This window comes from Mauremys reevesii, linkage group 2, assembly GCF_016161935.1.
Source record: "Mauremys reevesii isolate NIE-2019 linkage group 2, ASM1616193v1, whole genome shotgun sequence".
In the NCBI taxonomy this organism is placed as follows: domain Eukaryota; kingdom Metazoa; phylum Chordata; order Testudines; family Geoemydidae; genus Mauremys; species Mauremys reevesii.
In genome coordinates, this window is record NC_052624.1 from 228,580,762 (window position 1) to 228,608,498 (window position 27,737).

Consider the following 27,737-nt stretch of genomic DNA (forward strand, 5'->3'; position numbering starts at 1 on the left):
CATGCTGCACTTCTGAAGTGAGTTCTGGTTGGTCTATGTATTTGCAATTCCACCAGCCCCACAGACTCTCCTCCATTGTATGCAGAAGTGTGCAATCCTTGTGTAACTACCACCATCACTGGGCATTAACTCCACTGTTAAGGCTCCAATGCAGTAAAATGTTTAATCATGTGCTTAACTTTGAGGGAAGAAAATGTAACACATTGAACATAGGCTACATAGGCATGCTCCCAGCATCTGGCCACCCTGTGCAATGTACCCACAACAGTTCCATTCTAATGAAGGTCCTCAAGGTCCACACAGGAGTTGTGGTGGGGTTTACTTAAAACCGATGAGAGCTAAAATTATTGTTACTCACAAATGCTAGGGCTACAGTATCAGGTCAGGGAATTTAATACCTATGCAGCTTGGTCCTGCAGATGCTCCAAGTGTGAAGCTCCCATTGAAGTCAAAGGATGTTATTCTGTGTGATGTAGCTACAAGAATGCTCCCATAAATTCACAGCAAGGGATATTTAGGTTAGATATTAGGAAAAACTTTCTAACTGTAAGGATAAGTATACAGTGTGACAGATTGCCAAAAAAGGTTGTGGAATCCCTGTCACTGGAGGTTTTTCAGAACAAGTTTGTCAAGTGCCTGTCATAGATAGTCTATGTATGCTTAATCCTGCTGCAGCATGGGGAGGGACATGGACTAGATGATCTCTGGAGGTCCCACCCAGCCTCTTCATTTCTATGTTCTATCATTGGATGTGTCTGGGGACAGAGGTACTGGACACAACTCTTTCTTTATAGCAACCGTGTTATTATTTCTATGAACCATTTGCCTATACTAACTTTGTTAATATTAGAAAGCCACTTCAAGGCTACCCATCAACATGGTTACAAATCTTCGTATTAGTGACACTGCTCTGCTGGACTAGCAAAAGATAATTTTTTCAGAATGGAAGGCTATGGTTACTCCCACAATGATGACTTAGAAAACCAAAACCCTGATCCTTTAGACTTCAGCATTTGCGTATTTATGCAAATTGAAGTAAATGAGGCTACTCATACACGTAAAGATATGCTTAAGTCTTTGTAGGATAAGGGAAATTATAGATGCTGTAAAAGTTCTGTATTCAATTAAATAAACTCAAAATGTGGGTTAGAGCAACTGAGCATCTCTTCCAGGCTTTTTTGTAGGGAGAAAGGATTTAGTTGGGGGAAAGGATAGACTTTTTTGCCGTCTTATGTTTTCTTCTCATTACCAAATGCTATCAAGTATGGTGGAGATCATGTCCCTATAATGAGGATTTCCATGTCAAAGATATTGAGTTTGAAATAGTCTCTAGTTTTTGTTTTCTGTATAGTGTTCTTCGGCTTCAAGTCACGTACTGTAATTGTGCTCTTTTATAGGAACTGTTTTTTACCTTCAGTGTTGTGACGTATATTGTATTACCAGGCTGACATAATATGATACATACTTAAAAATCACACTGAAGAGCTTTTGGATGTCAAATTCTTCCTCAGCAGGGCACCCAAATAGTATTTATAAAATATAAGTACAGTACATAACAAAATTGTCATGAAAACGCAGAGAAAAAATTAAAAAGTAAACTGAAAAGGGTTATATGCTTTAAATTATATGAATAGTTGTAAAAGGGTGGCCGGCCCCCTTTGCAGGACCAGGAAGCCAGGAGGTAGCCCGTCCTGTTTAATTAGCTCCACCCTGCCAAACCTGGGTTGGGTACAGGAATTAAAAAGGGGGGAAGCCAAGGAGTTAGGGGCTGAAACTGGATCTGGAATGTACACCCAGCACTGGCAGTCACAAGAACATAAGAATAGCCATACTGGGTCAGACCAAAGGTCCATCTAGCCCAGTATCCTGTCTAGTGGGCAATGCCAGGTGCTTCAGAGGGAATGAACGGAACAAGTAATCATCAAGTGATCAATTCCCTATTGCCCATTCCCAGCTTCTGGCAAACAGAGGCTAGGGACACCATCCCTGCCCATCCTCGCTAATAGCCATCGATGGACCTATCCTCCATGAATTTTTCTAGTTCATTTTTTTGGACTCAGTTATCAGGCCTTACGGCAATAAAAAAGGCTGTCTCCATATGTACAAATAATTGAATCAACAAAATTATATTTCTAATAATAGAGTTAGGGCTGTCACGTGATTAAAAAATTAATCGCATGATTAATCGCACTCTTAAACAATAATAGAACACCATTTATTTAAATATTTTTGGATGTTTTCTACATTTTCAAATATATTGATTTAAATTACAACATAGAATACAAAGTGTACAGTGCTCACTTTATATTTATTTTTTATTACAAATATTTGCACTGTAAAAAAACCCAAAAGAAATAGTATTTGTCAATTCACCTAATACAAGTACTGTAGTGCAATCTCTTTATCATGAAAGTTAAACTTACAGATGTAGAATTATGTACAAAAAAAACTGCATTAAAAATAAAACAATGTAAAACTTTAGAGCCTACAAGTCCACTCAGTCCTACTTCTTGTTCAGCGAGTCGCTCAGACAAACAAGTTTGTTTACATTTGGGGGAGATAATGCTGCTCGCTTCTTGTTCACAATGTTACCAAAAGTGAGAACAGGTTTTCACATGGCACTATTGTAGCAGGCGTTGCAAGATATTTACATGCCAGATGCACTAAAGATTCATATGTCTCTTCATGCTTCAACCACCATTCCAGAGGACATGTGTCCATGCTGATGATGGGTTCTGCTTGATAACAATCCAAAGAAGTGTGGACCGACGCATGTTCATTTTCATCATCTGAGTCAGATGCCACCAGCAGAAGGTTGATTTTCTTTTTTGGTGCTTTGGGTTCTATAGTTTCTGCATTGGAGTGTTGCTCCTAAAGACGTCTGAAAGCATGCTCCACACCTCATCCTGCTCAGATTTTGGAAGCAAGGGCAGCTCCAGGCACCAGTGCAGCAAGTGCATGCCTGGGGCGGCAAGCCGCGGGGGATGGCCTGCCGGTCGCTGTGAGGGCGGCAGTCAGGCAGCCTTTGGTGGCATGCCTGTGGGAGGCCCACCGGTCCCGCGGCTTCGGCGGCAATTCTGCGGTGGGTATGCCAAAGGCGTGGGACTAGCAGATCACCCGCAGAAATGCCACCGAATCTGCATGACCAGTGGACTGCCTGCACATGCCACCGAAGGCCACCTGACTGCTGTGCTTGGGACGCCAAAAAACATAGAGCTGCCACTGTTTGGAAGGCACTTCAGAATCTTAAACCTTGGGTCGAGTGCTGTAGCTATCTTTAGAAATCTCACATTGGTACCTTCTTTGCGTTTTGTGAAATCTGCAGGGAAAGTGTTCTTAAAATGAACAACATGTGCTGAGTCATCAGCTGAGACAGATTTAACATGAAATATATAGCAGAATGCGGGTAAAATAGAGCCGGAGACATACAATTCTCCCCCAAGGAGTTCAGGCACAAATTTAATTAACCTATTATTTTTCAAATGAGAGTCATCAGCATGGATTCATGTTCTATGGAATGGTGGCTGAAGCATGAAGTGGCATACGAATGTTTAGCATATCTGGCATGTAAATACCTTGCAATGCTAGCTACAAAAGGGCCATGTAAACTCCTGTTCTCACTTTCTGGTGACGTTGTAAATAAGAATTATCTCCCGTAAATGTAAACAAACGTGTTTCTCTTAGTGATTGGTTGAACGAGAAGTAGGACTGAGAAGACCTGTAAGCTCTAAAGTTTTGCATTGTTTTGTTTTTGAGTGCAGTTATGTAACAAAAAAAAAAACTACATTTGTGAATTGCACTTTCACAATAAAGAGATTGCACTACAGTACTTGTATGAGGTGAATTGAAAAATACTGTTTATTTTATCATTTTAACAATGCAAATATTTATAATAAAAAATAATATAAAGTGAGCACTGTACACTTCGTATTCTGTGTTGTAATTGAAATCAATATATTTGAAAATGTAGAAAAACCTCCAAAATATTTAATAAATTTCAATTGGTATTCTATTGTTTAACAGTGCAATTAAAAATGTGATTAATTGTGATTGATTAATTTTTATGAGTTAATAGCGTGAGTTAACTGCGATTAATTGACAGCTCTAAATAGAGTTAGTACAGATGGGGATACAGGTAGCGTTAGTCTGGATCTCAGCACACGTTGGGATAACAGGGAATGAAATGGTGGACAAGGCAGCTAAAAGTGCTGTAAGAAATGGAAGGACTGACACAGAAATACCCTTGAGTAAACAGCAATTCAAAAGCCTAGTGAAGAAAAATTTAAAAGAGGAATGGCCAAAAATTTGGATCAATGAAAAAAGAGGAAGAGGAATTTTTGAATTATATTCTATAATAGAGGATAAGGACATACTTCATAGCCCTGATTGGACAAATTGAGTGATTTTGTTCAGAGTACTGACTGGCCATTATGGCTTAAACAATTTTGTTTTTGAATAAACTACCACAAAGCTGGGTTATGTGCGCGCTGTAACTGATCACCTTTTGTGTTCATAAGGGCTTTGATAAAGGAAGGGAAAAGTTACATTATGTTATTTAGTAAAAATATGGGGGAAATGCGATTGTATTAGAAAGGTGGTGTTACGTTACCTGAAAGACACAGGACAGAACATGAACTGCTAGCTATTTAGGGGAGTATAGCTGGTGGCGGCTATAGACTATCCAGTCAACTCTGCTTTGACACAGGGGGAAGGGGAGAAAGGCAAGGGCTGGCTGCGGAGGAGAGTAGTCAAGCTGGGTTGTGGCTGGAGAGTAGAGTAGGCTCATGAAACAAGGGGACAGGCTCCAGGGAGGCAGTCCTGGGGCTGGTATTCCAGAAGAGAAACAGGGAGCAGGAGCATCAGGGAGAGGTTCCTCGGGAGAGGCTGTCAGGGGAGACAATGGGAACCTGGTAGGGAAAAAAGGTCTCCAGGGAGAAAGCCCTGGGAAGTGGGGCTCTGTCAAAAGAACAAGGAAGAATCCTGCAGGAGGCCCTGAAGCGGGAGAGAATGAAAGAGACAAAAGGGAAAAATCTCCTGGGAGCTATAGCCCAGGACATTCTGAGGAACTGTTTTGTAGTTTTTGCTTATATCCGGAAAAGAAAAGTGCCTGTAAAAAGATTTTGGGTCTGGCAGTGGGTCCTTTGTGGGCTGGGGACAAGCCAGAATTTTACAGGGTTTTTATTCTTGTAAATAAAAGTAATACCGTGACTATAAAAGAGAAATAATGCAATGACTTAAAAATGACCCCACATCTTCCTCTGCGCCTTAGGCAACATCCAATTTCAAACAGTTGATAGACACAGGGGTAAATAAATTAAAAAAAAAAAACACGATTGGAGCTGCCGCTCCCAGCTGTATTGATTGTACAATATTGAGTCTCCTTTACTTTTTAATGCTTCTCTGTTTTGTTTTGATGCTTGCTATCTTGTGAAATGATACTGTGAGAGGTTTTGGAAGTCAATATAGTCCCAAAGCTGTACTTTTTGAAATCTCAAGTTGAGTCTTAGAATTGACTTGAATGATTGATGTGTTTCTCTTTAAAACATTTTAAAGGTTTATCTTAAAAGTTTGTAACTATCATCTGATTTAAAACATAATGGACCTGGTATAGCTTTCTGACCGGTGTAAATCAAAAGTAACTCCCCTGAAATAAATAGTTACCCATGTGTAAAACTGGTGTGACATCAAAATAATTTCTTTATCTTGAAAAATATTTCTCTCATATACTGTTTTTCTTTTTACAAACTTAATACTTTATATCTGTAACAAGACAAGACAGGCTGTGTATTACTGTCAAATGTCTTGATAACATCCACGAGGCCTTTGCCATTTTGTCTAACAATCACTAAGGTGTATCATAAGAACAGCCATACTGGGTCAGACCAAAGGTCCATCTATCCCAATATCCTGTCCTCTGACAGTGGCCAATGGCAGGTGCCCCAGCAGGAATGAACAGAACAGGTAATCATAAAGTGATCCATCCCCTGTCACCCATTCCCAGCTTCTGGCAAACAGAGGCTAGGGACACCATCCCTATTACTATTATACTATGCTATATTACTATACTATATTATATCAGTATCATACTATGCAACCTGCCTTTTGTAATGTGTATCAAATCCTCAAAATAATGATTAAAGTGAAAAAATACTAAGTATTAAAACATGTATTCTCATCACCATGACAAATACAACTTGTATGTCAAGCACTAATCATTTTTCTCCATTAATGTTTGTATAATGCTTTCAGAATATAAAATAATTATATTTTATATGGCTTAATCCTGTATCCCCCCAAGGAAATCAATGGAAGTTTTGCCACTGAATTCATTGAGAGCCAGACTAGACCCATAAATGCTGAATAGTATTAATACCAAAAAGAAACGATGATATAGGAATGTTGCCAAAAATCGGATGGAGAAAAAATAAACAGTGACTGATAAGAGAGGGCCACATCTTAAGCTGGTAAAACCAGCACACCTACCTAATGATTAATAGAGCTATTTCTGGTTTACCCCAGCTGAGGATCTATTCTATATATAAACACACTGTGCCACAGAAATGCTAGAAGTCACCAAGGCTGCAAATCAAAGAGTATTGAATGAATGAATCTATGCATTTTAAAAAGGAAGGGAATTGATGGAAAATGACAAGGCAAGGAGACAGGGTTCAGTGAAACTTTTAAATTGTAGACATGCTAGTTGGGCCTAATAACCATATCCTGTCCCACAATTCATTGTCTTTACATTTAAGTTAAGGTCAAGATTTGCTATTTCTAAATTTGGATTAATAATAATTAACACCGAGTTAGTCAGTTACTATTTTAGCACTGAAAACTGACTCTGTTGTTGTTTCCTCAGCAATCATACCATAATACTATTTCTAATGATAGAGGCTTTTAGCTCCTCTCTCTGTGTTCAAACATCAGTTATAGCATCCTTTTTGAAAGTAACTTAAGATGTTTTTTTCTGTACATTTTAAATTATAATCAGGTCTGGCCTTAGGCACCAAGCAAAGCAGCTGCTTGTTTGGTACCACATAATTCTGCACTGATTTGGTAAGTCATGGGTTAGCCTATCCTCATCTCTGGAGACAACTCATAACTTAATCTGCTCTCCTCTCTTACATCTTAGGGATCTGCTTTTGCTTGGAGCCCTACAAGTCATAAGCCTGGTGCTAGATCTATGATTCCACATTAGGTAATAAAGTGCAACTTCATGACTCAGATAGAGATCTTAAAACACAGGATCAAACTTTCAAAAGTTGGAGCTTCAACAGTGCCTGAAAAATGTTTGCAAACAAACCTTCCCTGCCATTTTGGGGTTGTACAAGAAGCATCTACTGGCACTAGATCAGAAACAGCAGCTGGAAAAATGACAAAATATTATGGCCTCCTGGGAAGGCTTAGCAGGGACCCTATGGGAAAACTCCAGAAAGGAGAAGGACCCCCTAACCTAGGTGCTTGAGACAGGTGTAGTCCGAGGTCTAGTGCGCAGAAGCAGCCAAAACGGGACATATGGTCACCCTAGCTCTCATGGAATATAGGAGTGTATTCTTCTGCTGTGCAGATGACACTGCTGAGCAACGATGGGTGTTCTCCTATATTTCTAAAACTAATCTGTCTCCTTATTAAGAAAGGTATTTACAGGGGTGCTGTGCCTGCAGCTAGCATTGCAGTCATGTGCACACAGACTGGCTTCCTAGTCCCTCCTCTAAACTCTTTGCTCCTGTAATCTGTGGTCCTCCCTCCCTTCGTGCAGGTCGATACATACATTGAAGAGAAACATAGGGCTAGTCTACACTGGCAACGCAGAGAGAGCTCTCCCAGCACTCTAAAAAACCCACCTCCACAAGAGGCGTAGATACCAGCACTGGTGCACTGTCTACACTGGTGCTTTACAGCGCTGAAACTTGCTGCACGCAGGGGTGTGTTTTTTCACACCCTTGAGCAAGAAAGTTGCAGCGCTATAAATTGCCAGTGTAGACAATCCCATATTCACTAGTTTAAAAGCCCCTGTGTGTATTGGTGTTTGAATGTCCTAGTGATTGATAACAAATAGTGATTATCACTGGGAAACTCCTCCTATAGGCACAACACAGCTGCAGTGATACTTTTATTTCATCAAAATGCATTCATGTGGTAAAAAATGAATAGCTGCAATCTGAATGAAAGTAATTTTTACCTTTACAAGATTATTGTGGCTTGTCATGAAGATGCAGTTGACAGGTTTAAAGCACACAACAAAAATAACATATCTCCCTACACTAAGAAGCTGCAGATAATTTTATCTCTTTTTTTGCTGCAGAGCAAAGGAAAAAATACTTTACACATCTTTCTTGTTGAGCAGAACTGGACTCACTATGGACCAAAAGAGAAAATAAAATTGCTTTCCAAAGCTACTTATAAAACAGTGCCTCAATCATCACATGCCTCATTGTGGTGACAGTGAAGTACTACACTCAACGTTTTTATCATTTGCTTAAGAGTTTATCCATTAAAATTACACTCATAATTAGGGGATGATCCTGCAAACTCATGCTACCGTGTACAGAGCTTAGCTCCATGGAAATCCACTTGCACTAGTGGCTAGTAGCAAGTATTTGCAGGATCAGGCAGGGATACACATCCAGGGGACTTTTGAGTATTAGATTTGGCTGAGGTTTTGTGTTATAAGTACAAATTTTCAAATAGAAAAATATATTCAGAGTAAAGCCAGAAGAGAGATCATTTATGATTATCTACTCTCATCTGTATAACAAAGGCCACAAACGTGTGTGCATGTGCACACAAACACACACTACATTTAGAACAGCCTTTCCAAATGGAAAAAAAGAACAGTATTTATTTAAAAAAGGTAGGCGTGGGCCTGTACCAAATTTTTAGAGGAAAACATCCTAAACTGTGTAATGTGGGACCAGCTTTACACAAAGGAGACCGACTCAGACAAAGAGAGGCATTCTCTGATCAACAGCAAACTGCAGCTGCCTGTGGTTTCTAGTGCATGTTAATATAAATAAATATCTGAATATTTAGCATCTTAAATACATAGGACAGTGTTGCTTATTCTCTAGCATTGTTAAGGACCAGATTGTGTCTGGCTGCCTAGTGTAAGCAGGGCAGGCAGGAAGAGTGCAAAAATCCACCATCTTATGGAGCCAGGTTCAGCTGCAATCCACATGCTGTCGGTGTGCTCCATAGGGCACAAGACACCCCAAAGGGAGAGAGTTGGGGAGGAGGCAGGGCCATGACCAGTTGCAGGGGCGGCTCCAGGCCCCAGCACGTCAAGCGCGTGCTTGGGGCGGCATGCCGCGAGGGGCGCTCTGCCGGTTGCCGGGAGGGCGGCAGGCGGCTCCGGTGGACCTCCCGCAGGCGTCCCTGCGGAGGGTCCGCTGGTCCCACGGCTCTGGTGGAGCACCTGCAGGCACACCTACAGGAGGTCCACTGGACCAGCGACCGGCAGAGCGCCCCCCATGGCGTGCTGCCGTGCTTGGGGCGGCGAAATGGCTAGAGCTGCACCTGACCAGGTGGGCAGGGTGGACTATGCTGCAACCTCTGAAGAGGCGTAGCAGCAGTCACACTTTCCCAGTCTACTGTAGAGCTCCAGGAGAAATTCTACCTCGTTTAGGCAGAATTCCTCCAACATCTGCCCAATGCAGATATGTGCTTAATTGGCACAGGGCTGAGCCCTAACATGCATTGACTGTGACAGCCACTTTACCCAGAATTTAAAAATACCACACTGAAACGTACTGAAAGGGTACCTCACAATAACGTTTTATGACAGCACTTTAATACTAAGATAAGAAATAAATACTTCATCTTTCATGAACACAAGTTTAATATTTGTTTTCTTTCCAGATAAAATGCAAGGGAGAGGGGAACGCAAAAAATGGCAGATGACGACAATCTGTCTTTTTGCTATCTACAGAACAGCAAGCAGCTTGATAGAGTGGTGTAATTCTCTGCATTATCAGAACATGACACCTCTCCCCCTTTTCCTCACACTCTGAGGAGTCATCATTTTTTCTGCTTTAGAAGAGGGAGCATAAATTATGACTCTGGTATATCTACACTGGTTAGACTTTTTATTCATGATTTTCACCTTTTTTATTTTCAATAAGGACTTGTGTTCACTAGAACTTTAGAGAGTTAGAACATGACCTTAAACTAACACAACATTGATTACAACTTTGCTGTCACACTAGGCAGCCACAAGCTGTATTTAATATTATGTTAATGGGTCATGAGTAAAACTTGGTTCCAGTGGGATTTACCCACAACCAGCTGCATGATGTTAAACACAACTTGTCCCTATGTGCCATGACAGCAAAGTTGTAGTCAGCATAACTTTAGTTAACAGGACTCTTCAAGGTTGTGTTCTAGCTCAATGTAATTTTCTAGTGAAGATAAGTCCTTAACTGACCCTAGAGACCCTCCATTCCACAAGCTGACTTTTCATAGCTGAGAAAGCTTGACTAAGATGCCTTCAGTACCAATCAATGTTTTTCTCAGTTTGGACACATGGGTTGCTATGGAGCCCTCCTCTCACTATGGCTTGAATTTGCTGCCTCCAGTGTTCTCAGCTCTTGCAAGAATGGAGAGTAACTTCTCCGTTTTCTGAAAAGCAAATTATTACAGGGTGACTGGCCCTCTAAGGGGAGATGGGCACAGCCCCACTATCCTTGCATTAGTTGGAAGAGCTCTCCTGGCCCTTCCTGCCTGGGGTCAGTATTGAGACAGAGTTGTCTCTGGGATGTCTCTAGGATGTCCAGAAAACTTGCCTTCTAATGGACTGCGTTTTCCGAAACTCAGATTGAACTTTGGAAGGGATGGACTGCCTGCTTCTGGGCTGCATACACACTTAGGCCTGGTCTACACTAGGAGTTTATGTCGAATTTAGCAGCGTTAATTCGATTTAACCGTGCAACCATCCACACCAGGAAGCTAATTAGTTCGACCTAGAGGGCTCTTTAGTTTGAATTCGGTACTCCACCCCGACGAGGGGAGTAGCGCTAAATTCGACATGGCTATGTCGAGTTAGCCTATGTGTGGACGGAAATCGACCTTAGTAGCTCCGGGAGCTATCCCACAGTGCACCACTGTGTTGACGCTCTGGACAGCAGTCCGAGCTCAGATGTTCTGATCAGCCATACAGGAAAAGCCCCGGGAAAATTGGAATTCCTTTTCCTGTCTGGCCAGTTTGAATCTCAATTCCTGGTTGGACATCGGGGCGAGCTCAGCAGCACTGGCAGCGATGCAGAGCTCTCCAGCAGAGGAGTCCATGCAATCTCAGAGTAGAAAGAGGGCCCCAGCATGGACTGACCGGGAAGTCTTGGATCTGATCGCTGTGTGGGGCGATGAGTCTGTGCTTTCGGAGCTGCGCTCCAAAAAACGGAATGCAAAGACCTACGAGAAGGTCTCCAAAGCCATGGCACTCAGAGGATACAGCCGGGATGCAACGCAGTGCCGCGTGAAAATCAAGGACCTGAGACAAGGCTACCAAAAAATCAAAGCGGCAAACGGACGCTCCGGAGCCCAGCCCCAGACATGCCGCTTCTACGAGGCACTGCATGCCATTCTCGGTGGGTCTGCCACCACTGCCCCACCAGTGACCGTGGACTCTGAGGATGGGATAGTGTCGACGGGCAGTTTCTCGGCGATGTTCGCGGATGGGGAAGATGAGGAAGGGTTTGTGGAGGACAAGGCAGGCGACAGCGCTTACAATACTGCTTTCCCCGACAGCCAGGATCTCTTCATCAGCCTCACAGAGATCCCCTACCAACCCTCCCCGGCCGTTAACCCGGACTCTGAATCAGGGGAAGGATCAGTCAGTAAGTGCTATAAACATGTAAACATTTATTTTTTAAAAAACATGAATAAAAACTATATGAAAAGAAGGTCAATACATATAGGGATAGAACAGAAATCCTCTTGGGAGAGTTCCACGAAGCTCTCGTAGAGGTACTCGAAAAGCCTCCGCAGGAGGTTCCTGGGGAGAGATGCCTTATTGGGTGCTCCGTGGAAGCACACTCTTCCGCGCCAGGCCATCCTGAGGTACAGTGGGAGCATTGCCTCGACCAGCATGGCAGCATAGGGCCCTGGTCTGTGCAGGGATTCACGCAGCATGCGCTCTCTGTCTCTCCTAGTGACCGGCCTCAGGGTGATCTCGCTCGGAGACTGCTGCATCTAATTAGGGGAATTACTGTAATGTTACTATTGTGAATGCTTGACTTTTCCTTTGCATAACAATGACCGTCGTTTAACAGCCACTTGGTGGAGGCTGCAGAGGAAAAGCATACAGGGATCTTTCCCGGGGACAGCCGCGAGGAGCTGGAACAGGGTCAGACTTTATGCTTTCCAGATTGCCTGCAGCAGGAGGGCACTGCTATCCATTAACTGTTAAGCAGCCTAAAGTTTACGGCTTACCAGGCCTGGCTGCTACACGGATTCTGCTGTCCCGCCCCGCTTGTCTGATCTCCAGTGCAAGACCCCAGGCAATGAAAGCGAATGCCGAAAATTCGAACTTGTCCTGAGAGCACATGAGATAGGTGCCCTGTATGGTCTTGTTCACAGAAACTGAGTAGACTGTGTTCAGTGTTCGCAAACATGTATCTTTGCAAGGAAATCACTTCCTTTTTCCCATCACACAGCTGCGGCTCTTTCCCGAACTGCCCCGGCATCACCCTCACAGAGGCTGGCGCACATTAGGCGGCGAAAGAAAAAGACTCGGGACGAGATGTTCGCTGAACTGATGGCCTGCTCCAGAGCCGAGGCGGCCCAGCAGAGCCAGTGGAGGGAGACCGTCTCTCAGCAGCAGTGCTCACACAGCGAACGGGAGGACAGGTGGCGGCAGGAAGACCAGCAGGCGACTCAAACGCTGCTTGGACTAATGAGGGAGCAAACGGACACGCTCCGGCGCCTTGTGGATGTTCTGCAGGACCGCAGGCAGGAGCAGAGAGCCCCCCTGAACTGTATCTGCAACCGCCCTCCCCCGCCACAAAGTCCTGTCCCCCCCTCACCCAAAATCACAAGAAGGAGGGGCGCTAGGGGCCATGAAAACTGTCACTCCACCCCAGCAGAGCGCTCATGTACCAAACAGCTCTCATTCCCTAAAGTATGAGAATTGCTTCCCTTCCTGGCTCACCCAATCCAAAATCCCAGTTTCATCCCCCAACTGTGTAGTTGAGTATTAAAAATAGTTTGCTGTTCATTACTGTTTCCGTCATGTTTCTTTGCAGAAGACTTTGTGTGAAGGGGAGATAGAGGTTTGTTAATTGCATAGGACAGCCACCATTACCAGGGTACAGACATGGGGGCAGGATCAACAGCAGGTCACACACAGAGTGCAGTCACTAGGCACCCGGGTCACTCTGGGAGGTGTCTGCTGCCCCAGGTCAGTCTGGGAGGTGTATGCTGCCCCAGGGTCCGAGCGCCTGGCATCCACAAATGGCAAGGCAGGCTGCCCTTACCATGCCCTTCCACCCTAGCCATGAACCTCTCCGATGCCCTGGGCCCCAGCCAGAGCCATCATCCCCCTACACCTACTCACCCTTCCCACACACCCCTCACCCCTTCCTGCAAACCCACCCTTCCTGCACACCTCCTGTAACCGTCCTCCCCCCAGAGACCGCTGTAGGAGCAGGAGCCTGTCAGTCCTCGAGTGTAGAAGCGGTCTGTACATCACTGCACACCGTACCCACCACAGTCTGCATCCCTGTTTGAACCCTTTAACGCGAATTCGTTAGTAAAGAAAAGTTTGTGAATTAAAAATGTTCCAATAACTTTATTTTTAAACGTCTGTTGGAAGGGGGGAAACCTGGTGAACGGGGTATGTAACCGCTGAAAAAAGTCAATAGTAACTGAAACAGGGGCAGGTTCAGCTTCTCTGTAAAGAGACTGGACAGTCATAGGTTACCCTGCTCTCTGAGGAACCTAGCTTTCAAAGCCTCCCGGATGCACAGCGCTTCCCTCTGGGCTCTTCTAATGGCACGGGTGTCTGGCTGAGCGTAATCAGCAGCCAGGCGATTTGCCTCAACCTCCCATCCCGCCATAAAGGTCTCCCCCTTGCTCTCACAGAGATTGTGGAGCACACAGCAAGCTGCAATAACAATGGGGATATTGGTTTCGCTGAGATCCGAGCGAGTCAGTAAGCTCCTCCATCTCCCCTTGAGACGTCCGAAAGCACACTCCACCACCATTCTGCACTTGCTCAGCCGGTAGTTGAAGAGCTCCTTGTCACTGTCCAGGGCGCCTGTATAGGGCTTCATGAGCCAGGGCATTAGCGGGTAGGCTGGGTCCCCGAGGATCACTGTAGGCATCTCCACATCCCCAACAGTTATTTTGTGGTCCGGGAAGAAACTACCTTCCTGCAGGCGTCTAAACAGACAAGAGTTCCTGAAAACGCGCGTCATGAACCTTGCCCAGCCACCCGACGTAGATGTTGGTAAAACGTCCCCTATGGTCCACCAGTACTTGCAGCACCATTGAAAAGTAGCCCTTTCGGTTAATATACTGACTGGCCTGGTGGGCCGGTCCCAGGATAGGGATGTGAGTGCCATCTATAGCCCCACCGCAGTTTGGGAATCCCATCGCGGCGAAGCCATCTATGACGACCTGGACGTTTCCCAGGGTCACTACCTTTGAGAGCAGTAGGTCAACGATTGCGTGGGCTACTTGCATCACAGCAACCCCCACGGTAGATTTGCCCACGCCAAAGTGGTTCGCTACTGACCGGTAGCTGTCTGGCGTGGCAAGTTTCCAGAGGGCTATGACCACTCGCTTCTGCACAGTCAGGGCTGCTCGCATCCGGGTGTCCTGGCGCTTCAGGGCAGGGCCAGCAAGTCACACAGTTCAAGGAAAGTGCCCTTACGCATCCTGAAGTTTCGCAGCCACTGTGATTCATCCCAGACCTGCAACACTATGCAGTCCCACTAGTCCGTGCTTGTTTCCCGGGCCAGAATTGCTGTCCCATAGCATGAACATGACCCATTGCCACCATGATCTCCGCGGCGCGGGATCCCGTGCTTTGTGAGAGGTCTGTGCCACTCTCACACTTCATGTCCTCACCGCGCTGCCGGAGCCTCCTCGCCCGATTTCTCAGCAGCTGACTGTGGAAGAGGTGGACGATAAGGTGCGAGGAGTTGACAACGGCCATAAGTGCAGCGATGATCGCAGCGGGCTCCATGCTCGCAGTGCTGTGGCGTCCGCGCTGTCACTGACCAGAAAAGTGCGCTAACAGATTTCCCGCCGGCGCTTTCAGGGAGAGAGGGCGGGAGTGACGGTTGAATGAGGACAATTACCCAAAACCACCCTCAACACATTTTTCCCCCAGCAGGCATTGGGGGCTCTACCCAGCATTCCAATGGGAAGCGGGGACTGCGGGAACTGTGGGATAGCTGCCCAGAATGCACCGCTTCCAATGTCGACGCCCCGTTAGTGTGGACTCACAAAGTCGAATTAGTGTCCTTAGTGTGGATACACAAATTCGAATTCATAAGGTCGAATCCACAAATTCGACCTAAGTTAAATCGAACTACACTTGTAGTGTAGACATACCCTTACAGAGAGGACATGCTAACACAAGAAAATTGCAAAGAGCTGAGAGCATCTTGAAACTTGGAATGTTTCTGGAGCTCTAGTTAAAATGGCTAATCATTTATTGGGAAAATGACATCCCAAACCAAATATCTCAAGTTCATAATTTTTTTGTTTTTCTTTACTCTGGCCAGAAACTGTGACTATAATGGAGTCCTTTCCTGTTGTGCTTTTCTAAAACTTGGGATTACACATTGCACTGAAGAAGGGGGATAGAAGAAATGCAGTATGTGAACAAATATGATGCATGAGAAAGAGTGACAGACACATTCATACATTCATTTACTCTAAGTAAATTCTGATCTGTGCTTTTAATTAAGCACAGAAAGCATATGTTAAATATTTAGTGAAACAATGATGCAAGCAGTCTAGTCTTCAACGGTCTCAAATAACAGGCAGAAAATTATGTATCTTACTTCCTGCTGTGGACTTTAAAAGAAACCTTGTCCTAGTTTCCTAACCGCAAAATGAATTTAAAGCGCTAAATGAAAAAGACAGGCACTTGAGGGAGTGCCTCACACTGCTTATTTGCTACACCCTCTTCTCCCTCATTTCAAGACTGGGACTTGGATCCCAATCCTGCAGGCTGCTCTGTACTTGCAAACTATTATACTAGCATAGAGTCCTATTAAAGTATGCCTTCCCTGCACAGTAAACTCAGGTGATTGGCGCCTACTTATGAGTAGCAACACTGCAAAGCCATATGCATGTTACCATGTCCTCACTGGTGCTGCGCTTCCTCATATATATCGCTAGGACCAGGGGCGGCTCTAGCCATTTCGTTGCCCCAAGCATGGCGGCATGCTGCGGGGGGGCACTCTGCTGGTTGCCGGTCCCGCAGCTCTGGTGGACCTCCCGCAGACGTGCCTGCGGAGGGTCCCCTGGTCCCGCGGCTCCGGTGGACCTCCCGCAGGCGAACCTGCGGATGCTCCACCGAAGCCGCGGGACCAGCGGACCCTCTGTAGGCACGCCTGCGGGAGGTCCACCGGAGCCGCCTGCCGCCCTCCCGGTGACTGGCAGAGCGCCCCCTGTGGCATGCCGCCCCAAGAACTGAAAGAGCCCAAGTTAGCACTGCAGTGAATATACTCTTGAAGTCTACAGGGCATGGATCAGGAGTTACCACAATGCTGATAGGTTGGAAAACCAGAGGCAGCTTTCCTGAGTAAGAGACATTGCTACAATGTGGGCTTAGAGGAGAATCAAGGAAAGAGGAAAATGTGTGTAATAGGAAGACACTTGCACTCAAAGTTACAGCAGTAGTTTAGGATAGTTTGTGTATGAAGGATTTTGAGCATTGTTTGATTCCATAAATCATGCTGATCTAAAGTGACTAGCATTTGGCAGGTAAGACTCTAGGCATTAAATAAAAATCTTGCAAAATTGTCATGTGTCTGAACTGAGCCCAGAGTGAAAATGAGAGTAAGTGGCGACATGAAAAAGAATACTGGTGTACTGGAGCAGGCAAATGAAATGCTGAATTTTAATTGGTTTAATTTCCCTGCTTCATTGTTTGAAGAATGACTAAGGGAATGGGAGTTTATTTGTGAGTATGTATGTGATGTTTAGACTCCATATAAATCAAGGTTTAAGTGAACAAAACATCGAGTGGGGTGGGGGCAAAGGGAAATTAATGAGACGTGTGTTCAGACAATCCAGAATTCATCATTTTGGACCAAATTCATCCCTGGTGTTACTCCACTCACTGCAATTGAATTACACATGGGATGAATTTGTCTTTTTCAGGCTAAGTTTCAAGGACAAGGATATTGCCAGATTGCAATACACTACTAACAAAGGTTAGTGCTGGGCCTGGCATTGACTTATCTGGACCATTGACAACATATCAGTCTCCATAGTGTGGGCATTCTCAATAGACTCCCATTCCAAATCTCTGCCAATACATGTAGGGCATGTTTTTATCATGTGTACCTAGCTTTGTCTAAGGTTGCATGCAGGGGTCACGGCCCCACTCAGATTTGGCTTGGCTGTCCCTCCATTATGACAGAATGGTGGCCAGACTAAATCTGAGTGGTGCTGTGACCCCACATGCCAGGTTGCAATGCCCAGAGCAGGGAACTGCACCCAGCTTTGTGCTGTGGGCTGAATGTAGGGTGAGCAAACTCTCTAACACTCCTCCCGCACAAGGGTCTCCCCTCTGCACTGAGCCCGCAACCCATCTACAATCTTCCTGCAATGCACTTGTGGGTCATGACCCACTGTTTGGTAAACACTGCTCTAAGGTAAAAATACTGTAAGGCATTGAAAACTTACTTCTTTTACAAACCATTGGCAGAAGGCAGGACCAATCCATTCTCTTGCATGAATGCCACAGTCTATCCAGACAGCTCTCTTGTAAGGCCGTGATCTTTTACCCAACTAAAAAAGTAAATATTCATTATTACCACAGCAAGTCTTAGTGCTTATTGACATTTAGTGAGCAACAATAGTAGAAATGAACACAGTTAATTAGCTACAATAGACATTTTGAACTTTTCTTGTAAACAGTTACAAAAGAGATACAGATCTGTTATTTTGGAATGGGAATTCTAGGTATCATCCATGCAGATCATTTCAAGGTTACAAACTGGAGAACTGAAAAAATAACAGGAAAAGTCAGAGCTATCAGCTCCTCTTATATTGAAGAAATAAGTCCTTATATGCCACTTGGAGTAGGGCTAGAATAATGTATTTTGGGGAATAATTTAAAGATTTTTCCAGAAATCAGCATGTGATATGAAACCAAATTTTAAGAAATAAGTGGGAAAGGATGCAAGGAAAACATATAGAAGTACTAACTTTTCCTTTGTAGGCTTTGGTTAATTTTAAGCATTGAATCCCAGCATTTCATCATCAACAGCTCAACAAGAATTATGTGTGGCACAATGTTCAGAAGAGGTCCAGGGTTTCTTGTGGTCCATCCATCCTTGAGGGTACTCATTCTAGAAGTCAGCTATAAACACAGCACTTTCCAACTCTCTTAAAGCCAAATCCTGCTTGCCTTACTCACACAAATATTCCAGTAGATTGCAAAGAGAATACATGCAGAGGTAAAGACAGCAGGATTTGACTCTTAACTTTCTAATGTGTGAACTATTTTCTCACAGGTTATTGCATTGTTAAGGGTCTGATCCAGAGTGGTGCTGAGTTCCCACAAATCCTGCTGACTTCATTAGGAGATGTAGGTGCTTAGAACCTCTCATATAAATATGCTGTGTGGAATAGGTATTTGAGTTTGGTTTCAGGTGTTAGATATAACTGCTTTAACTATTTAATTTTTACCTTTAGTACAAACAGAGGTCTCCCTTCATATGATTTTCCAACAGAGAACATATGAACGAGATCTGAATGGGTTTTGTTCAGACGATACATCCAACTTTGAATCTGAAAATAGAGACATAAAATTGCTGCCTCAGTCATTAACATTTCTGGGAAAGAGATATTAAAGTGAAGGGAGAAAAAAAGGCTAGTGAGACCTGTCAGGAATATGTTTTGTTTTCCAGCTGTGTCCTGTCTGTCACTTAGATTGTGAGCAATGTGGGGAAGGGAGTGGAACAGTCTGTTTTGTTCCATGTCTGCACAGTGCCTAGCACACTGGGGCCCGGAGCCTTTAATAGGGTTCATAGGTGCTATTCTACTACTACTTTTACTACTATGACTAGGCCCTCAGTGTGGTTTTTGATTTGGTCTCTCATTTGTACTATCTCTGTGCTCTAATAAATGCTCTAGACCTTTTTGTCCCCCCCTTGCTTCTTCAGAAACTTCATGTCCAGTCTTCCCTCCCTCTAATTCCTCCTTGATGGCAGCTCACTACAACAAAGTGACCGCTAGCCTCGCCCTTGGAAATCACAAAGAATTTGGAAGGGAGTTTGTCTACCTTGAAGACCCCCCCCACCAAGCAGTGGTATGGAAGAAGCAATCTAGGTAGCTTCCCCCTGTGAGGCCAACTGACATTCCCTAAAGACATTAGGAGCTGAATGGAGAAAGAAATCTCCCCTCTGGAAGATGGCATCAGGTAAAGATGGGAAACGGGCTTGTTGGGAGAAGGGAGGGGAGTGGTAGAAGACACTAGTGTCAACAGTTTCATTTTTTGCTGTGAGTGGATAGGATACTGCAACTAAACCTCAGGGGCTGTAGATCCCCACAAACTGAACTCAGTGGTTTTGATTCCAGTGCAAACTGACATAGGTGGATTTCACAGAGCTCTAGCTAACACCCTCTGCACCGGCAGCACTAGGTTCTGTACTTGCATGCACATTGTCAAATGGGAGGATTGAGTTTTCCTTATTCCTCTCCCTACTCAATGTCTCAGGGCCAGATGCAGAAGAGGCTCTGCACGCATAGCTTCAGAGGAGGAGAAGCAACAGGCCATATCATAGTTAAAAAAAAAAACAATTGTAACAAGAAAATATGCAGAAATTTTAAAACCTTGGAGCCTATTCTTAAGTTATTACTCAGAGAACATTCCCTTTGCCTTCAGTGAGAGATTCATAGAATCACAGAATCATAGAAATGTAGGGCTAGAAGGGACCTAGAGAGGTCATCTAATCCAGCCATCCGCACTGAGGCAGGACCAAGTAAATTAGAAGACCATCCTTGACAGGTGTTTGTCCAACCTGTTCCTAAAAACATCCGGTGATGGGGATTCCACAATCTTCCTTGGACAATTATTCCAGACCTTAACTACCCTTTATAATTAGAAAGTTTTTCCTAATATCTAACCTAAATCTCCCTTGCTGCAGATTAAGCCCATTATTTCTTGTCCTGCCTTCAGTGGACGTACAGAACAATTGACCACTGTCCTCTTATCAGCTCCCCACACAGTCTTCTTTTCTCCTGACTAAACATGCCCAGTTTTGTAAACCTTTCCTCATAGGTCAGGTTTTCTAAATATTTTTTATCATTTTTGTTGTTCTCTAGATTCTTTCCAATTTGTCCACATCTTTTCTAAAACATGGCACCCAGAAGTGGACACATATTCCAGCTGAGGCCTCACCAGTGCCGAATAGTGTGGGACAATTACATCCTGTGTCTTACATATGACACTCCTGTTAATACACTCCAAAATGATTAGCTATTTTTGCAACTGCATCACATTGTGATTCATATTCAATTTGTGATCCATTATAACCCATAGATCCCATTCAACAGTACTACTGCCTAGTCAGTTATTACCCATTTTGCAGTTTTGCATTTAATTTTTCCTTCCTAAGTGAAGTATTTTGCATTTGCCTTAACTGAATTTTATCTTGTTGATTTCAGACCAATTCTCTAATTTGTCAAGATCATTTGAATTCTAATTGTGTCTTCCAAAGTGCTTGCAACCCCTCCCAGATTTTATAAGCATACGCTCCACTCCATTATCGAAGTCATTAATGAAAATATTGACTAGTACTGGACCGAGGACTGACTCGTGTAGGACCTATTGGAAATGCCCTCCCAGTTTGACAGCAAATCATTGATAACTACTTTTGAGTACAGTCTTTCAAGCAGTTGTGCATCCACCTTATAGTAATTTCATCTAGATCACCTCTCTCTAGTTTGCTTATGAGAATGTCATGTGGGACTCTGTCACAAACCTTACTGATATCAAGATATAATTCATCTGTATAAGAGTGAATTTGGCTCCTAATAATAATTTAATTAATACAACCAGTGTCTATCTTTATTTCTCTATTGGTCCACTGAAATCCATGGGAGTTCTTCACATGGAAAGCTTGCAGGCTTGGGCCCTTAGTAGAGGAACTATTATCTGAGTACTTTTATCTCTTTGGACCCCATCCTGCAAACACTTAAGCATGTGAGAAAATTTTAATCACAAGTAGACCTGTGGATTTCAATGAGACTTCTAATGTGAATAAGGTAACCATGCCCCAGACTCTGAAGTCAAAAGAATTTAACCCAAAGTCATATTAACAGTGACTGGTTTAAAACAAAGAAATTTCTAAGGGTAATTAGTTACATTTTTAAAAAGGAAAAGGAACAGAAGAACGTAAGAATAGTCATGCTGGGTCAGACTATTGGTTCATCTAGCTCAGTATCCTATCTTCCAACAGCACCAGATGCTTCAAAGGGAATGAATAGAACAGGGAAATTATTGAGTGACCCATCCAGTCTCAGCTTCTGGCAGTCAGAGGTTTAGGGATACCCAGAACATGGATTGGCATCCCTGACCATCTTGGCTAATAAACCATTCATGGACCTATCCTCCATGAATTTGCCTACTTCTTTTTTGAGCCCAGTTATACTTTGGGCCTTCACTAGATCCCCTGGCAACAAGTTTCACAGGTTGACTCTGCATTGTGTGAAGTAGTACTTACTTGTTTTAAACCTGCTGCCTATTAATTTCATCAGGTTACCCCAGCTCTTGTGTTATGTGAAGGGGTAAATAACACTTCTTTATTCACTTTCTCCACACCATTCATAATTTTATAGACCTCCATTATATCCCACTTTAGTTGTCTCTTTTCTAACCTGAACAGTCCCAGTCTTTTTTTATTCTCTCCTTGTATGGAAGCTGTTCCATACTCCTGGTCATTTTTGTTCCCCTTCTTTGTACCTTTTCCAATTCCAATATATCTTTTTTGAGATGCCAAACCTTGAAAGAAAATATTGCAAATAATAATGGATTTAAAAACAAACTTTAAAGAGTCTATATTTGTATTTTATATAAAACATTTAGAAAACTTGCTGAAAATGAATATGTATGTTTAATTTTTAATAGCATTTCTATTCATCAGGATCAGAACACACTTCTAAATAGATAGATAGGAGTTTAGATAACAGACACCATCTTCATTTTCGACATACTTCTTCCAGTGAGTGATACACTTCATAGTTGTATCCTGGTACTGATCTACGATTCCTACATGATCGCAAATGACTTTGTTTTTCTATCGCTTTCTGTAGATCAGATATGATGATCCTAGATTAAAAAGAAAGCAGCATTATTAAACGGCATGAATAAAATAGAGTGCAGTGCAAAATAAATATCAGATTTAAAGAGAAATACAGCCACAGTAAAATCGTGCTGATGTTACATCATTCTTTTTTATTTTAACAATAAAAGTTTGCAGGCTTATTAGAATACATGCTGCCAAATAAGTAGTCCAATTGTTTTGAAACACAACAGTACTTTAAAAAATGGAGGCAGCTTGTTTTTCAGTGAATGAAACAGAATGATGTAAACAACTTAGCCTATTCAAGTTATGCTTGTATGGCAGCACTTGCAGCTTACTTTTATACTTGGAAAAATATGTGCAAAATATGCAAGCCTATGTTTTTTCTCCATGTAAAAGTGCTGAACCATACATATAGATACCGGGGTCAGACACAAAACAACAAGGAAACATCAGACTTGGGCATTGGAAATATTCCATCTAAAGCAAAAATGAATGTGTAAATTTTTCCTTGGTTTATCATGTATAGTTATACTACAGTTCTTCTAAGAAATATTCATCTTGCAGTCAGTCCTCCTAAAAGTTTCCAGCAAAAAATGAGAAACAAAAATTGTGTAATGTAACCTAAATATACGGTCACACACTTAGACATAGACAGCAAGAGGGGGCTGGTATTGAAAGAGAAATGCAGAAAAAAGCTTTTCTATTTTTCTGCCAAGACCAAAGAATAGCATAGAAAGGTCACTAACTCATGGAAAGAAGTCTATCCAACATGGTGCAGTGCTGTGATCTCAAACATTCAGGGCCAGATTCTGATCATACAATAGCTTAAATCAGGAGTACCTTCACTGAATTCAGTGGCGATATGCTATGTCAGTGTAAAATTAAGAACAGAATCAGATTTTGAGAATCGTGGTGCTACTCTCTCGAACTGAGTTGCTCTAGCATTGCAACTAATGCCCCCAGGTGTCATTTTTATAAAATGAGGATGATGCTCAATCTTTTTAATTCTTAAAGTAGCAATGATTAATGCAGAAAAAAGAAACGCTCTATTTACTAATTTCATAAACTTCTAACTATATCCTTTAATATGTAATCAGCATATCAATATGTGTACCAAAGTAATGGTTACTTATGTTCTTCAAATAAATACCTCAGGGAAGTAATATATATAATTATGATTGAAGGCTTTTTTACAGTCATATATTTTTAAATAAATTCCAGGGTTATAGCCTTGATTTTCTGAGCACTCTGAGCCCAGGCCAACAAAGCACTTAAGCATGTGCTTAACTTTAAGCATATGAGTGATCCAGCTGAAGTCATCTGCTCTGTTGAATCCTGGGTAGAACGTTCAGCACCTTTCAGGATCAAGTCCTATTTGTTCATCTTGAAGTGTGTGGATTTAAACAGAACTCCCCATGTATAGATTTCTGTGTCTCAGAATGAGAATACACTATAGGGTCTCTTATTTACTTTCAGTGAGCACATACTATGTTTACTTATTGTGGCCCAGGGCTCTAACTTCAATTGCAATCAGATGTCAGGGACTGAATAGTCAACCTATACATGGCAGATACAAGAGCATGTCACAAGGTGACCGGTCCCTTTCAGAAGAAACAGATCCAGTTTCACTGTGACTAATTAGCTGCTTGCAAGTGGGATCTCATAGAAGGCACTTGGTATCTATAACACTTCAGGCATTGGTTAGGATCAGGAGGAAGAAGAGACAGGAAGTGGTAGTGGTGGGAGGAGGAAGAGGGAGTGGAAGAGATGAAGAAGGTTCTCTGGAGCAAGCTGCATGAACCCCTTACAGAGCAGGAGTTGGGAGCTGCTGTGGGGAAGAGCTGGTGCAGAGAAAGAACTGGAGAGCGTTGGTGGGACAGGACTGGCAGGAACTAGGGAATCCTAGTGACTGAAAGGCTCGTGTAGCAGCCCCTAGTTAAAAGGGAAGATCCGACTCAGCTAGGGCCAGGCTGAACATAGAAGAGAGTGATTCTGAAGAAGCTCAGCAGAGATAGGATTCCTGGGCAAAGGAGGCTTGGGGTATGGAACGCAATGGGGAGCCCACTCGCAGGAGCTATGTGAGGGTCTGTGAACTGTTTCACATTAAGAGTCCTTTGAATGGATGCACTTATATTAATAAATGATGCTTGGAAACAGAGCTTTTATTAGACTCCGAGAGAGATCTCATTCCTTTCCTGGCAGTGATATAGCCTTTAGTCTGTGGCAGAAAGGATAGGCACCTTGAGTGACTACAGGGACTGAAGAAGGAGAAATTGAAGCAGGACTTGCCTGTATTGCAGAAGTTAGCTGCTTGATGGTGCCCTGGTGTGGTGGGCCCTGGGACAGAGACTCTTCAATAAAAGTTGATCTGGTGCATAGTCTATTTTCATGGCCATCTTATTGCTAGCTAAATAAGAGTTTCATAAACTAAAGGGTCAGATAAAACTATGTATTATAGATGGGGCTGGTAATACTGCCTATTTATTTGCACATTTGCTGAGCCAAACAATAGCATTCTTAGTGGCCAAGTGGAGCTCTCGGAACCCCTGTTGAATCTGGCTAACGGGCACTTCTCAACAACGTTTATCATTGTTTGATCTGCGCAGCAGCTGCAGCTTGGGTTGTCTTGAACAGAGCTGGCTCCAGGCACCAGCTCAGCAAGCAGGTGCTTGGGGCAGCCAAGGGGAAGAGGCAGCAGGTCGGGCTTTTCGGCGGCATTTTGGCGGTGGGTCCCTCAGTCCCTCTTGGAGGGAAGGACCTGCCTCTGAAATGCTGCTGAAGAAGAAAGCGGTGAAATGCCGCCGATCGCGATTGTGGCTGTTTTTTTGTTTTTCCCCGCTGCTTGGGGTGGCAAAAACCCTGGAGTCGGCCCTGGTCTTGAAGACCCCAACAGTGCTGGCTGACTGCACAGAAGCCTTGCCCAGTTCAGAATCAGTTAAGAACTGAACCACTGGGCGGCAATGGATGCACGTTCTTGCTGTGCCACCTGTCAGTACCCGGCACAGTCCAGGAAAGCTAATGATCCTCCTAGCAAGCTGAATTCTGCAAGCTTGAAGAATCCTGGTATTGCCAACTCCAGTTATCCTAAGAATGAGCAATCTGAGTCTTACTACTAAACATTGAGGGTTTATCGACAGCCAAGTGATCGATCAGCACTCTTGCTCACTGCCTATTAAAGTCGCCTGACATGTCCCATTATGAGACTTTGTTTTCACTTGCTTATATTTTTGCCAAATTTTAACTGTTCTGGTTGAAATTTTACGTCAGGTGTCTGCCTCAGGCTGAATATTTTTAGAAAGTTTTAGCCAGCAGTTAAGTTGCTTCTTAGGGTATGTCTACACTACCCGCCGGATCGGCGGGCAGCGATCAATCCAGCAGGGATTGATTTATCGTGTCTAATCTAGACTTGATAATGGACCCCTGAGTGCTCTCCCGTCGACTCCTGTACTCCAGAGCCGCGAGAGGCGCAGGCAGGGTCGACGGGAGAGTGGCAGCAGTCGACTCACCGCGGTATCGGTGACATGGTAAGTCGATCTAAGTACGTCGACTTCAGCTACGTTATTCACATAGCTGAAGTTGCGTAACTTAGATCGATTCCCCACCCCCAGTGTAAACCAGGGCTTAGAATCAGACTAGTGTCAAATACATTGTTATACCATGTTTTTTATACCATGTTAAAAAAAATCTGGCCTGCCTGCCTGCTTTGGAGCAGAGACTTGAAATCTGGCCCTTGGGTGACCTGTGCCATATCAGGGATATGCCTTTTGAGGTTTCCATGAAAATCTGCCCAATTTAGGTCAAGTTATAAACCTTTTGAAAAAGTATCATTTCACACATACTAAGTAGAGATTTCATAGAGCTTTGCTGCTGAATGGTCCAAAGACTGGTTGGGCAAGGAGATTGGAACTGAGGGCTGGGGGTAGACCGGGACTGGTTGGTCAAGGAGACTGGGACTGAGGGCTGGTGGATGTAGATAGACTGGGACTGATGGGGTGAGGTCACTAGGAATGGGGGCCTGTGGGGGATGTGGGAGGCTAGGACTAGTTGCACAAGGAAATTGGGATTGAGAATTGGGAAGGGGAACAAAATATTTAACAGCTGCTCATTAAGTGAACACTATCCATTCTCTACACTGAATGAGGCAGAGGTCCTGTGGAAAAATATTATGTAATCACTACAAAATTGGGAAAAGCTGGCGAGGTGGTAGTACTGCTGAAAAGGATCTGGAGATTATAGTGGATCACAAATTGAATATGAGCTAACAATGTGATGCAGTTGCAAAAAAGACTAATATAGTTCTGGGTGTATTAAAGGAGTATAATATGTAAGACATGGGAGATAATTGTCCCACTCTACTGGGCACTGATGGAATACTGTGTCCAGTTCTGAGTGCCACATTTTGAGAAACATGTGAGCGAACTGGAGGAAGTCCAGAATGCAGAGCAACAAAAATAATAATAAAAGATTTAGACAACCTGACCTACAGGGAAAGGGTAAAAGAACTGGGTATGTTTAATTTAGAGAAAACAAGACAGAGGGGGCACCTGAGAGTCTTCCAATATGTTAAGGGCTCTTTACAGTGATCAATTGTCCTCCATGTCCACTGAAGGTAGGACAAGTAGTGGGTTAATTTGCAGCAAGGGAGATTTAGGTTAGATATTAAGAAAATCTTTCTAACTATAAGAATAGGTAAGCACTGGAAAAGGCTCCCAAGGGATATTGTGGCATTCCTGTCATAGGGGATTTTAAAAGACAGGTTGGACAAACACCTGTCAGGCATGGTCTAGGTCTACTTGGTCCTGCCTCAGCATAGGAGGCTGGCCTAGATAATCTTTTGTGGTCCTTTCCAGCCCTATATTTCTATGTAATTAAAGACCGTATCATAATGCATAGGCAGAAGGGATGAGTTCGGCATTTCCTGACTTTTGAGTACTTGATTTTGCAACATTAATAATGTTTTTTAAAGTAGTTTTTTGATGACAATGACAATACTTGTGGATCTTTTTAATAGACTTTTGCTGAGACAAGGAACAGCAGCAGGCATATGAATGCAAGAAACTGGGCATGTCAATTCCTGTATAAAAATGTAACATAAAAGTTAAACATAATTATAAAAATCACATAATCATCTCATTTTTAAATGCAAGCAAAACTGCCATAGTGTAGGGCCCATAGCAAAACAGCTCTAATCTCAGGCTACTAGACCTGCATACTTAATTGTTTTAAATTTGCGTTTATTTTGAG

At 43.4% G+C, this 27,737-nt stretch overlaps 1 protein-coding gene and 1 long non-coding RNA gene across 2 annotated transcripts in view; one reads left to right on the top strand and one right to left on the bottom strand.

The window, feature by feature from the left end:
- CPA6 (carboxypeptidase A6) overlaps nt 1–27,737 on the bottom strand; it is a 117,024-nt gene that overhangs the window by 19,611 nt on the left and 69,676 nt on the right. Inside the window, exons 4-6 of the mRNA XM_039525949.1 lie at nt 22,402–22,516; nt 18,874–18,975; nt 17,866–17,970 (exon numbers count right to left, since the gene is read on the bottom strand). Of these exons, the coding sequence (XP_039381883.1) occupies nt 17,866–17,970; nt 18,874–18,975; nt 22,402–22,516 (322 nt within the window). The remainder of the gene's footprint in view (nt 1–17,865; nt 17,971–18,873; nt 18,976–22,401; nt 22,517–27,737) is intronic.
- Nucleotides 17,732–27,737, top strand: part of LOC120398487 — an 84,830-nt gene continuing 74,824 nt past the window's right edge. The window contains exons 1-2 of the long non-coding RNA XR_005594472.1: nt 17,732–17,834; nt 19,350–19,606. This is a non-coding gene — a long non-coding RNA (uncharacterized LOC120398487). The remainder of the gene's footprint in view (nt 17,835–19,349; nt 19,607–27,737) is intronic.